Genomic DNA, 14,042 nt, shown 5'->3' with positions numbered 1-14,042 from the left:
TGATCACAAGAATCATTCTCTCACCTGGAACTGTGACCAGTGTCCCTGAACCACTGGGGCCACAAGTGCTTCTCCTAGTCCTCCTCTGGAACTGCAATTCACAACTGGGTATAGGGAATGCAACAGAGTCCTCATCAAAAGCCAGCAAAGGATCTCCTGTAATCTCCCTTGTCCAATGCCCTTACTCTCTGTGTGCTGAGAGCTCCTAAAGCCTCAGCCATTGATGTAGCCAGTTTATCCTTCTTTCTTACCTGCCTTGATGAGCTACCTCTGTGCTCCAAGCCCAAACACCATCCCAGTGATACAGACCTCTCCTGCTGACCTCTTAAATTGTCTTAAGCTGGAAAATTGCTTCACTTCAACCTTTTGTTGGTTCTACCACTCCAGGCTTTAATTTGAGGCCTTATTTAAAAGTTGTTTGGAGGGGAATTTGGGAGACCTTAGATGAGTCCTTGCTTTTTTTTTTTTAGGCAATTGGGGTTAAATGCCTTGTCCAGGGTCACACAGCTAGTAAGAGTCAAGTGTTTGATCTAAGGCAGGATTTGAACTCATGTCCTCCTGACTTCAGGGTTAGTGCTTTATCCACTGCACCACCTAGCTGCCCCTTATGAAATGCTTTTAATAAGCAAAAGAAGCTTTTTTAAAGGCCATAATTATGACATTTAAAATGTATGGTTTTTGCTAGGTTACTTACGGAATTGCTTAACATAAAAAGCCTCATTCAATAGAAGAAATGTTGGAGATAGTAGCAGCTATTGTTGTGGGTGAAATGATGCCTGGCAAAACTTAAAATCAGTATTAATACTGCTATTACTAATTAGCATTTATATGGTGGTCTAGGGTTTGCAAAGCACTTTACACTTCTCTCATTTTTCTTCACAATAACCCTGGGAGGTAAGTGCTGATATTATCCCTATTTTTAGAAGGAAGAAACTAAGGCAAACAGAGATGAGGTGACTTTCCCAGGATCATACAGCAAAGAAGTATCAAATGTTAAATTTGAACTCAGGACTTCCTGAATGCCAGGTTAGTCAAATGACTCTATATTATAAGATGTTATCAAAATGGATATTAGGAAAACTTTGATAACCTAATGATAACAATGCCACATTAATAAAAATTTTTTAATGAAAATCATATAATGAGAGAGACTCCAGGTGCACCTCAAAGCCAATCACTCTGAACTATCATTTAAATTTGCATTCTCCTCTAAGCTGCAATGAATACACACATATACACATATATGTATGTGTGCATGTATGTATTTATGAATAGTATGCATGCTTTTTCATGCTTAGAATTTGGTCATCGCCCTGGAATATTGTTCTACTTCAGCCCAGTCTGGTTTTTCAGAAATTTCTTTGTAAGTTACGAAGTCCTTCATTCATAATACTCTTACAGTTGCCCACCTGATAAATTACAGTCTCTTCACTGAGTTTCTCTTCCTACAACTACAAAATAAAGTTATCACTTCTTCAAAAACAAATAATCTATAGTGTAGCAAGATGGGAAAGGGACCTTTTATAAACTGTGTCATATTCTTGACTTTCTTTTTTTAAATTCTGTTATCCATTAATTATTTTTACTCCTGCTTGTCCCAGAGTTGTTGATTCAAATAGCATCCCTTTTGCCCACATATGTAATTTCCTACATTACATTCTTCATTTTGCCTAACAGAGGCATTTAACAATGAGTTTTGTGTTTATCGAAAGTAACCCTGCAAAGTAAGGAAAACAATGGAATCTTTAAAGAAGTCCTACAATCACCTTTATTGGATCATTTCCCCCATCTGTTCACTGATTCTAAATATTTCCCTGAAGCCAAGTCGATAATAATACTGACCCTAAAGAGGACCTCAAATATGTCATCTCACTTAATCTTTAAAATTACCACGTGAAATATGTAGTACCAATAACATTAACCTCGTTTTATAAATGATGAAACTGAACATCAAAAAGGTTAAGCAATGTAAACAATGTAAGTGTCAGAGCCAAGATTCCAAACCAGTTTTTCTGAATATACCATGCTACTACCCAACTGTGTAGGAATGAAAAATGAGCCTGTTCAAATGCACATAAAATGACATGTGAGCTCAGGAATTAATAAGCCCTCTACTTCTTCTAGGCAACTATGCTGTGCATGAGGGAAAACAATCTGAAAATCAGATTGGAAGCGGATGTTGGAACCTACCTGTGAAGTACCTTAAATATCAGGGGTAGGAATTGGCCTTTTATCCAAACACAACTTTGACACACTGAAAACTTTTGAGGAGAAGAGTGATAAGATCAGTCTCAAGGTTTACATATATTATATTGGCAGCAGAATGAAAGATTAATTGGAGCAGGAAAGACAAAGGAGATAGAGAGACCAATTAGCTGGATATTATAGTAGTACAGAGAAACTGACAAGAGCTTGAAATGGAGTGGTGGCCATGGGAGTGGAAAACATATAAGAAATGTTCTAAAAGTATAATCAACAAAACTTGGCAACTTATGTGACAAGGGAAGGAAGAAGCAGGAATCAAAGAAAATACCAAGGTTTTCAATCAGTGTAACTAAAAGTACAGTGATAACAACAACTAAAACAGCAAATTTGAAGCCAAAAATAGTTTTAGGAGGGAAGGAGAATTTTGTTTTGGACAAACTGAATTTGGGATGAGGGAGAGACATCCAAGTGAAAAATATCCATAAGCAAATGGAAATGCAGGACCAAAGTACATGGGAAAGATTACAGATGGATTTACATATTTGTAAATCACCTGCTTAAGAAGGGAAAATTTGATTCACCAGGGTAGAGGACATCACAGAAGAAAGTGTAAAGAGAGCAGTATGATACACTGGGAGATGCCCAAACTTAGGAGGTTGGAGAAGGATAAGGAAACAGTGAATAAGGACTAAGACAAGATCTTTGAACTTAGCAGGTTGACCAAAGTGAGTGGATGGTAGGATTAAAGGAGGGTTTTTAAGGATATAAGAAAGCTAAATATGTTTGTAATCATAGGGAAAGGAACCAATATATAAATAGAAATGGAAGATAAAAAGAGAGAAATGGAATAAATAAAAGGGCATACTCTTGAAGGAGGTAGAAGTAGATGAGATAAAGGTGAAAAATGGAGAGTTTATCATTGACGAGGAAAAGGGTCATCTTATGCTCTAAGAGTAAAAAAGGAATGGATGGTTAAGATGTAGTAGGTTTTTAAAATGTAAAGAAGAGAGATTGAGTGAGAAGAAAGAGTTCATGAAAGATAGCCCTAATTTTGTTAGTAAAAAAAAAAAAGAAAGAGCCATAGTACTGAAACATAGGTGGTTGGTGGTACGAGCTGTGAACTTGAAGGGAGAAGTCTGAAAAATCTTCTACAGGGATTATCACAGGGAACATATAAGTGATGAAAGAAAAGACAGCAGTAAGTTCTCACTTGCACATGAATTCATAGTGGACCCAGATGTGGTTTTGTGACTTCCTCCATCAGGCTTCCAGTGGGAATGGAGTAGACTAATAATAAGTGTGTCCCAAGAATATGCCAGATATGAAACGCAGAATGACAAGGAAGCAATGGATGTGATTCAAGTATTGAAAGTAATGCCACATTTAGCTAGGTTAAATGATGGCTGAAGACTGTAAAGGGAAGCCACATAAAGAGGTAATGGGGGGAACAGGGATAGATTAAGAGTTGATAGGCTATGGGAATGATGAAGAGCTAGATCAGAAGGAATTAAGGGGTGAGAGAAGTAGAAAGACAGGAGACTGTGAACAAATACATTCTGGATATAGAAATATGTCTTCTGGCTGCTAAGTGAGTACTTTTAGGATATTGGTAGCCTATATACTATCAGTGGACATTCTACTTCTTAAAAAAAAAAAAAAGAAAAAGACAAAAAAATCCATTTTAGAAAAAGTTCATAAGAAGCATTGGATTTCTAGACATATGCCTTTCCTTCAAGTTCACTAAAGATTAACTTTGCAATTTGTACAATATTTAAAAACACAAGGCTCCATTTGATGGATGAATTTGATCACAAATTGCATATATATATATATATATATATATACATATATATATACATATATATACATACATATATACGTATGTATACATATATATGTATGTATATATGTCCATGCCTTTTTTCCCCATTGTCTACTTATTCTGAGCAAATACTCCTCTGTTCTTTAGCTTGAGCAGAGCTGTCTTCACCTCTTTGTTCCTCAGTGTGTATACCAGGGGATTTAGCACTGGTGTGAGGACAGTGTAGAAAATGGTCACAATTCTATCCACAGCATCTTTGGAGCCTGGTCTCAGGTAAATAAAGACACATGGCCCAAAGAAACAGAGGACCACAATGCAGTGGGAAGCACAGGTCTGGAAGGCTTTGTGTCTGCCCTCTGCTGTGTGGATCTTTAGGATGGCATGGACAATGGACATATAGGAAAGGAAAATCAGGAAAAAACAACCAGAGGCTACCACCCCAATGGTGACAAAGATCACCATCTCATTGACAGAGGTGTCTGCACAGGCCAGTTTAAGAATGGGGGGTGCATCACAGAAATAATGTTGGATCTGGTTCGGGCCACAGTAGGGCAGGCGGAAGGTCAAGATTGTCTGGACAGCAGAGTGCACTGAACCACTAAGCCATGTACTTCCAGTTAAAAGAGCACAAGTTTTCCCACTCATCATAGTGGCATAGTGCAAGGGATGAGTGATAGCCAGGTAGCGGTCATAGGACATGACTGTGTACAGAAAACACTCTGTGCTCCCCAGAACATGGAAAAAATAGAGCTGGGCCATACAACTACAAAATGAGATGGCCCCACCATCTGGGAAGAGGAGACCCGTGAGTATCTTGGGCACAGTGATAGTGGAGAACCACATGTCAATAAAGGAGAGGTTGGCCAGGAAATAGTACATGGGAGTGCTAAGGTGAGAGTCCACCTTGATCACCAGCAGGATGAGGAGGTTCCCCACAAGAGTGAATACATAGATCACTAGGAAAGCTACAAATAGGACAGTATCTAGTTCTGGTGCATGGGGAATTCCCATGAGGATGAATGTAGTCACAAAGCTCTGATTCTCCTTTTCCATTCAGGCAGTGGACCTCTTTCTTAAAGGAAAAGAAAGAAACTATATTCACAAAGAATTCATACCACATAGAACAAAGCATTTGAACTTCATGGATGCCAAAGTGAACAGAGTCCCCACATAGGAAGGTTATCAGTGTTGGATGGAGGATGGTGGCACCTTCATAGTCATATCTATTTACAGCTGGGTAAGGAAAACAAAATGAGTCTTATCTTTTTTGTCATGCTTGATAGACTAACAACTGAAAGACACTAGGACCGAATAAAGAATGTTTTATTCTGGGCAGGGTGAGCATGGACTACACACTTCCAAGAGCCACAAAATCAGAGACAATTTCTAGTTGACTTCTTCTATGTCCCACACTTAGCAGTGAAATGTCTCACTGTCACTGCAGTAAATTCTTACCTCTTTCACTCTCTATATTTGTTGTCCCTGTGGCCAGGGGAATATTTGTCAGCCCTATCATGTTGTGGCTTCCCAAACTGCCTCACAAGCAGTACAACAGCTCTAGCATGTCTTGAATATAGCATCAACTCAGTCCAATCAAGATCAATTTAGAGACATGCAGAATGTCACATCTGGAAGGGCCAACTGAGACCACCTAGTCCAAATCCCTCACTTTACAGAGGGAACAATTAAATTCAGAGAAGGATCTTCTTTCTCAAGGTGCCACTGGAAATTCATCATAGAGCTGGGACCAGAAACCAGAACTCTCAGCCCAGGCAGTCCTATGCTCTTTCTGTCTAGCACACAACTAGACTGGTTGACTACTAAATCAATGCTCACTTTCTCAGTTCAGCATTTGTTTCCTAAATTATTCTGCCTGAGATGAAAGAAATAGAACATAGAACAGTCCTATTTTTGCAGACAAGGCAGAGGGCACTCAGATGTCCAGGAAGAAAATAGGGTTACTTAATTAGGAAGGAAGGGGAACAGTCTATATATGGATCTCAGGTATGAAGTTATATTCTGAACTGCTAAGCAGAGAACAAAACTGAAAGTAGGTCATCAATATGAGGAGCCAGAATTTGAAACCAGCTTTTTCTAGTTACCAGCATGTCTGTTACTAGCACAGTATGAATAACAAATGGAGGTTTCTCCTAGGAAAGTGAGTTAAGCTTCATTGCTAGGTTATAATAATACTCCCTTACATTGCCATAGTGATTTGCAGTTTACAAAGCACTTTCCGCAGTCCTTGGCTTCATTTGATCTCTGCAATTATCTCAGAAGGCAGTACTTATACTGTCATCTTCACTTTACAAATAAGGAAACTGAGTCACAGAAAAGTTAAAGATATAGCTAAAAAGTTGGAGTATGCAGGATGTGCACCCATACCTTCTGACTATAAGTTCAGGGCTGTATCAACTATACTTTGCCCAAAAAAAAATAGGCAATCAGGAAAAATAGGAGAAAAGACTAACCTAGTTGTATAGGTGAACCTATCAGAGGGAAGAAATATATTTCATCTGGGATGTTTGTTTTCTAATCCTGTAGGACTCCAATCTCATTTCTGACTGTCCTTAAGATATCATGGAGGATTTCATCAAACACAACCCAGAGTAGTCTGATAACTGGGATGAAGGAGGAATTTCCTACACCATAGACTTATCTTATATGTTCGTGTGTGTGCACGCGTGGGCATGTAAATGTGTGTGTCTGGAAATCACTATCTTATCTTTGTGGAATACAACATCCTCAAATAGAAATGGAAGCTCTGTTAAAGCTGGGACTATTATTCATTTTTGTGAACTTTAAAATGTCCCTAGTGCATAGAAAAGAGCCATGCATTTAGTAGGTATGCTAAATACCTCTTCAAATAATTGAATGTGATTTGGTTCCCTATTAACAATGAGTTATTTGCCCAAGGAAATCAAGATAACTAATAATAAAAATAAATAAATTCTGCATATCTTAATGAAAAAAGGAAAGAATGCTTAGAAAACAGACCATCTAATGAGACTGGGAACTCACCTCTTTCTGATTTCAATTGTCTAGACTTTTCTAGAGTCTTCACTACTTATAGGACAGAAGGAAACACTAGACCATGTGGCATTGTTCAAAGAGAAAAGGCACACAGTTCCAGTGCAGGAAAAAAGGGTCACTCATTGTTAAAGCAAGGTTGAACAAGGGGAGGAAGGAGAGGAAATGGGCCTGAAGAGAAAGAATGAGAACTTAAACTGGAGTACAGGCCCTGGGGAAAGGGATTGCACTCTGGATCCCAGAGCTCCCTGCTCAACAGGAAAACAAAGACAAAACAACTGAGAATTTTTTTCAAATGTGAATATGGATCTGTTTTTCATACAACTTCTATACTTCCGTAATCTCATGTTATTTTATGTGAGTACCTCACAAGAATGAGCCACATTATCTCTTAATCTCTGGAACCTGGAGGTCTAGAAGCATTTTAGGAGATTTTTCTGAAATTGGTTTTAAAGTATTTCTTGAATGAATTGAAAAGTAGCAAATATCACCCTCATCCCTAAGGGCATTCTTTATTCCCTCTTCTGGTTCTAAATGCTTTTCCTGATTTCTACTTAATTTTCTGAAGATTATTTGTAACTCATTCACCAGGGATTCCAATTTAATTCAATGGTTCTAACCTGAGGGTGGGGGTAGGATATAGAATTATTGCTAGGTGTGAATTCATAAATAAACAAGCACTTTTTGTATGAACAGAATAAATGTTACACACATATGTATATGACTGTTTTCAAATTTAACAAATTATGTTAATAATGAAATGGAAATTCATTTAAAAGTGTATCTGAATTCTTTTTATCACTATTAATTTTCTCCATTAATTTACATTGAGGTAGAAAAAAGTGATTGAGGCAGATGGAGCAAGCAGGACATGAGATAGGAGATAAGATCCAGGATGAGTCCGGCCAGAAAAATGATCAAAGAAGATTATGCATTTAAAACCCCTCTGTGTGTTTTCACAAAGCACCCTCAATTCCAGAACAATTCTTCCCCTCCCTTTTCCTGTTCTCTTTGCTTATCACCTCTTTACTACCTGATATTCCAGGCATTTTTGAGCCATGCTTGCTCCTCCCATTCTCTTGTCCCCTTTTCCCTCTTCCATAAAATTGTATTTAAACCATACCTTTGACCTGGCTAACTGCCTTTGCCTCCTACAGGAAGCAGAGGTCCACACTTTTTCCTTAGGGAGCAGGGCCTGTGGCCTATGCTCTGCCTCCCACATGGAGTATGGGCTCTACCTCACAGAGAGCAGGCCCACTTGGGTGCATCACCCCAATAAATGCCTTTCTTTTACGTGGAGACTGTCCAAGTGAATTCTTTCAGGACACTAAGACCCATATATCTATCCCTCATCATTTCAGGTAGCACTCCAACATTCTTCACACCACCCTGAACTCATCACCAATGGCTACAGAGAAGGTCTATGTGACTTCTTTCACACCTGAACCCGCTCTCCCAACTCTAACTTTAACAATAGGACAACTAATATGAAAGGGGTTTCATTTTTAAAAACATTATATAATCATAGATTTAGAGCGGAAAGAGATCTTTAAGATTATCTGGTCCAACTTTCTTATTTTACAGATTGAAAAACTGAGGCTCAGAGAGGTGATTTAATATGCCTACACTCACATAGCTAATGTGTAAAGCAGGATTCAAACCCAGTTCTTTATGCATTAACTTTTAAAATAGAGCCAACTTGGAATACGCTGACTATTGCTTGTTTTATCCCTTTCTGGAATGTACCCATGTACTCTCCATTTTTGATCCTAAGAGAGCTATAACTAGATGGTTTTCAAATTGATTCAATTCAATTCAAAACAGTTATTAAGTTCTTATGTGCCAGGTACTGTGGTAAGTGCTAAGGTTACAAATAAGAAAAGGAGACAGTTCTTTCTGTCATCGAGCTTACAATCTACTGGGGGAAGAGGGAGTATTGGAGAGGTACTGAAGAGGTGGAAATCTACAGGCCTTGGCAACAACTTGTATATGAGGAATATGAGTGATAGTGAGGAATCCAGGATGACTCAGGACTAAGCTGGTGGTGTTGCCTTTTATAGTAAGTGAGAAGGCAGGAGTAGGGGAGGTTTTAGGGGAAAGATAAGAAGTTCTTGACATATTTTGATGCCTGCCCAAATGTGACCCTATCCCCAAGTCACTTGGATCAAGACAGGTAAACCATGAATTTGTCTATTTTGAGAGGTGGCTGAGACACTTTGATGAGAGCTAATCCCTAGAGAAACCATCATCCACAGATGATCGACAGGGGAAAATCAGGGAGTGGAGGAACTAAAATTAAAATAGATTTTAAGAGGAAGAAAATTAAATTAAGACCATAAGAATAAGGTGATAAATGATAAAGGAAGCTATTAATGACAGAAGGGAATATTGTCTCCCAATGAGATAAAAAGTTCAGGCATTTTTGAATAAATATTGCAACACAAAGGAAAATGATTCAACACCTAATGAGTCAGAGGACACTATAGATTCCCAACAAAGCATGGAGCCACAGTATGATGTTCCTGAATGGTTTGAAAGAGAAACAAATCAATAACCATCTATTAAATCATGTTTCCCACATTCTAACAGAGAAGCTGAATGGAGGTACAGAAGAGATTGTTCTAGAAAAAGACACTCTGCCCAATGGAAAGGGGAAATGAAAAACCACCTGAGGCCAGTAATTTTCCCCTAGAGTATATTCTTGGCAAAGATCCAGGCTAAGTGTCCACAGACTCTAAGAAGGAGGCTGTCAGCTTTGAGGTTGGTGTGGACTCTGTGAATGCTGAGGAAAATGAGTAATAAGCCACTCAGAAGCCCCAAATTCTAAGGAAGAAAGCCTAGGTTAAAACAGTTCACAATGATTAAGTTTACTGGCAAGTTTACAAAAGCAGGTGAAAGAATGAGCATATGTTATTAGATATTAGATGAAAAGAAATATATACATATACATATACATGTAGATTTCTTAGTAGGAAATAGAAATACAAATTGAATTGATTTTTACCTATTTTGTCATTAGTTTTCTTTTTTCACTGTCTGGTTACATAAAAATGATTCTTCTTCCCTAACAAAATGGGAGACTGGCTGATAAGCCCAATACTTATTAGCTTGCACGATGTTCAGCTGATGCAAACCACACATGAACTTTGGAGTACACACATGTACATTCTGTAACTGGTTTGATTCTATCAATCACATGGTGAAAAGGAACCTCTTTTATTATGTAGCTAGAACTGGGGAAGGAAATTCAAAACATGTTACTTATCTAGACCCTTGCCCTTTTGTTTGCTGACTTCTCCTTTCCTAACAGCTAACAGAAGGGGAAATACACTTGAATGGGGGCTTAGGCTGATGGTATTTGAGAAAGATATACCCAACTCTTTGGGAGTAGCCTAGACCTTTAAGAGGAGACATAGCCAACCACACTCTTAGAAAGTGAAGCTCAAATACTGACAACACTGAATTAAATGGCTATTCTTTGTGCCAATAGCAATGTCCCTGGGTGGGTAACACTTTAAATTTTTCCTAGCAATTTACAAATTAGTCTGAATTAATTTCAGTAATTTACTTCTTCAAATCCTTATTTGCCATTTGTATGAAGGTAAATTTGAATATGGTAGAAATAACATTAGGGTATGAGGAGCCTGGGCATGGAAGCAATTTAGTACATGGAGGAACAAAGGAGTTTCAATAGGGATGGTGCAAAAAAATTAAATAAATCTTCACTTTCTTCATAATTTTTACCTAGGATGGCCATACCTCTAAGTCCAAGGCATACATTCTCTCTCTCTCTCTCTCTCTCTCTCTCTCTCTCTCTCTTTCTCACACACACACACACACACACACACACACACACATACACGGAGTATTTATACATATGCAAAAACATATGTATATATATTTGTGAGTGTACGTACATATATACTTATATACATATATATGCATGTGTGTATGTACATATATACACATGTATGTATAAATTTGATTCCAGGATTCTCTAATTTAATCTATTATGGAAGCATAAAAAATAGGAGTGGGAAGGAAACTTAGAAATCAGTTAGTCTACATCTTCCACACAAATCTTACAGATGACAAAAATGAGGTCTGTACAGGACAACCCAAGGCCACAGAGTGGATTGGTAGCAAAAATTTAGATATCAGAAGTATTTCCACTACCCCATGACACAAATAAGCCATTCATAAAAAACCTAAAAATTCATTTTACTGAAAAAAGGAGCTCATTTCCAGGTCTTACTTAATTTGCACAAACTTTCCTTGACCTTTTAGTTTAAGCAAAGCTGTTTTTACTTCTTTATTCCTCAATGTATACACTATGGGATTCAGCAAGGGTGTGATCACTGTTTGAAAAATGGCCACAATTCTATCCACAGCATGCATGGAGCCAGGTCTTAGATAAACGATGAGACCAGGAACAAAGAAACAGAGGACCACAATGCAATGGGAAGCACAAGTCTGGAAGGCTTTGTGTCTGCCCTCTGCTGTGCGGATCTTCAAAATAGCTCGAACAATGGACACATAAGAGAGGAAAATCAAGAAGCAACATCCAGAGGCCACTATGCCAATGTTGACAAAGATCACCATCTCATTTGCTGAGGTGTTTGCACAGGCCAATTTGAGAATGGGGGGTGCATCACAGAAATAATGCTGGATCTTGTTGGGGCCACAATAGGGCAGGCGGAAGGTCAGGGCAGTCTGGGCTGCTGAGTGGATAGCACCACTGAGCCATGTGCCTCCAGCTAGAAGGGCACAGGTTTTCCCCCTCATCATGGTAGCATAGCGCAGGGGATAAGTGATGGCCAGGTAGCGGTCATAAGACATGACTGTGTAGAGAAAACACTCAGTGCTCCCCAGAATGTGGAAAGAATAGAGCTGTGCCACACAACTATGAAAGGAGATAGCATCACCATCTGAGGAAAGAAGACCCATGAGTATCTTGGGCACAGTGACAGTGGAGAACCACAAATCAATGAAGGAAAGATTGGCCAGGAAGTAGTACATGGGAGTATGGAGGTGAGAGTCTACTCTAATCACCAGCAAGATAAAGAGATTCCCCACCAGAGTTAGTGCATAGATCACTAAGAAAATACCAAATAAGGCAGTGTTTAGTTCTGGTGCATGGGGAATCCCCATAAGGATGAATGTGGTCACAAAACTTTGATTATCTCTTTCCATTCAGACAGTAGACTCCTTCCCTAAAAGAGAATAAATTAATCAATTAATTAACAGGCATTTATAAATATCCAAGGCACTGTGTTAGGAACTAGGAACAGGACCACACACATTCACACATTTATGACCTCAAGGAACTTACATTCTATTAGGAAAAACAATATTTACATGGAACCTAAATATAAACTATATAGAAATCACCCAATTGCAAAAGTATGCGTTACACGTAAGGTAATGTATTTGCTCTTTACCGGTTCATGTATACTAAAGCTACAAAAGTTTCAGTGTGGGGAAAATGATATTAGAAATGAGATGACTTCTGAGAAACTTGGGAAGACTTTGATGACCTAATAAGTTCCATAGCAGAAAGTGAGTAGAACCAATAGAATAACTCATATAAATATAATGGAAATTTAATAGTGGGCTTGAATTAGAACATGTACCTGTAGAGACCATTGTTAAGAGCATGTGCTATCTGTTTCCAGTCAACCACGTGGGAACTTTGGGTGCTTCTGTATGTGACAACACTAAAGGGTGTGCAGTTTGTAAATGTTTTCTAGACCTAGAACTGTTGATGATTTAGTGAAATTTTAAAATGGAGTAAGCTTAGACTCAGGGATTTCATCCCTTATGGCTTCTATTTTGAGTCACTCATTACCAGAGTTGGGTGTGGAGTAGTTTGTAGTAGCCTCCACCCTGACTGCCAAGAGACCATAAGCATGTGATATCTAAAGCTTAAACCCTGTCTAGTCAACCTGAATCTGGGTTTTGTGCTATGTCTTCTATGGCTTATTTTTTCTTTCCTGATCTGAGGAGGACAAGTAGCTATCCAGAGAGCAGGAGTTGTTTCAATATTTGAGAACCAAGGTGAAAGGAAAAACTCCCAATATGCAATTCTGCAAACTGTTCTTTGTTCTAAAGAGGTTTAAGTATGAATCTCCCAAGAGAGTATCATAATAGTTTTAAGTTGCTGAATTTTTTAAAGTTGTTTTGTCAATGGACACAATGAGTCTTTTGTGTTATAATTTCTTTTGTGTGTAGGAAATAAATATCTGCCTGATAATTAATTTATATAGTGTATTGAGTACTTTGTTAATCTCCATTGGGGGAAGCTCTGGACATAATCCAAAAATTTATCTTCAAATTTTTTTTCCTGGAAACCTAGGGCAGGGATTTGAGAAATTAAAGCATATAAGAAAAAGCAGCCCAGCTCCTCACATTAGAGATCAGAGTGCCCCAGGAATAAACCTAGTCTGGACCACAAACCTGGTTTCACTTACAGAGATGGAAGGGTACAGTGCTGTAGCCCCTTAGAACCAGCAGTAGTTCTTTAAGGTTAGATAAGGGAAAATAACTCTAAATGATTAAAGACTGCTGATAAATTCTACTATCAATAGTTACTTCCTTCAGAAGACCAATGATGTTTTCCTTTCTGAGCTTACTGGCCCAATTCCTCCTCATAGTGGTGGGTTAAGTTCCTACATGGGTGGATGTTATTACTTTCTGAGACCTATGGATAAACCTGAGGGTTGCTGGTCTACTAATACTAGCTCACAAGCCCCCATTGGTGTGCTTCCCATTAACAATAAGTAAGGGGAGTTTGTTCCTTAGCAAAGCCTAGCAAAAGCAGTTTTAAAATATTTCCCTAAAAGTCCATGTTCAAAGCTTCTCAAATGCAAAGTAAGTCTAAGGGAAGAGAGAGTGGACACATTTAAAATGCAATGTAGTAGAGTAAAAGGAAAAGAAGCACATGTGGCCAAGACAATTCACAATTTTGGAAATGTAGGGACTCACT

At 38.4% G+C, this 14,042-nt stretch overlaps 2 protein-coding genes across 2 annotated transcripts; both read right to left on the bottom strand.

Moving 5' to 3' along the window:
* Positions 1 to 4,138: 4,138 nt before the first annotated feature.
* LOC110207067 (olfactory receptor 10G9-like) lies at positions 4,139 to 5,080 on the bottom strand. Its single transcript, XM_020984684.1, has one exon. The coding sequence runs from the start codon at positions 5,078 to 5,080 to the stop codon at positions 4,139 to 4,141; it is 942 nt and encodes a 313-aa protein (XP_020840343.1).
* A 6,228-nt stretch (positions 5,081 to 11,308) lies between these two features.
* Positions 11,309 to 12,250, bottom strand: LOC110207115 (olfactory receptor 10G4-like). The gene has a single exon (XM_020984705.1). The coding sequence runs from the start codon at positions 12,248 to 12,250 to the stop codon at positions 11,309 to 11,311; it is 942 nt and encodes a 313-aa protein (XP_020840364.1).
* Positions 12,251 to 14,042: the final 1,792 nt, after the last annotated feature.

The sequence above is a fragment of the Phascolarctos cinereus genome, unplaced genomic scaffold (assembly GCF_003287225.1).
Source record: "Phascolarctos cinereus isolate Bilbo 61053 unplaced genomic scaffold, phaCin_HiC Scaffold_726;HRSCAF=1367, whole genome shotgun sequence".
Taxonomy (NCBI): Eukaryota; Metazoa; Chordata; class Mammalia; order Diprotodontia; family Phascolarctidae; genus Phascolarctos; species Phascolarctos cinereus.
This window is presented reverse-complemented; position numbering and strand designations above follow the sequence as displayed.

Excerpts from the sequence above, each read along its gene's own strand:
- LOC110207067 (XM_020984684.1), bottom strand. The coding sequence starts at position 5,080 with ATGGAAAAGGAGAATCAGAGCTTTGTGACTACATTCATCCTCATGGGA.
- LOC110207115 (XM_020984705.1), bottom strand. The coding sequence starts at position 12,250 with ATGGAAAGAGATAATCAAAGTTTTGTGACCACATTCATCCTTATGGGG.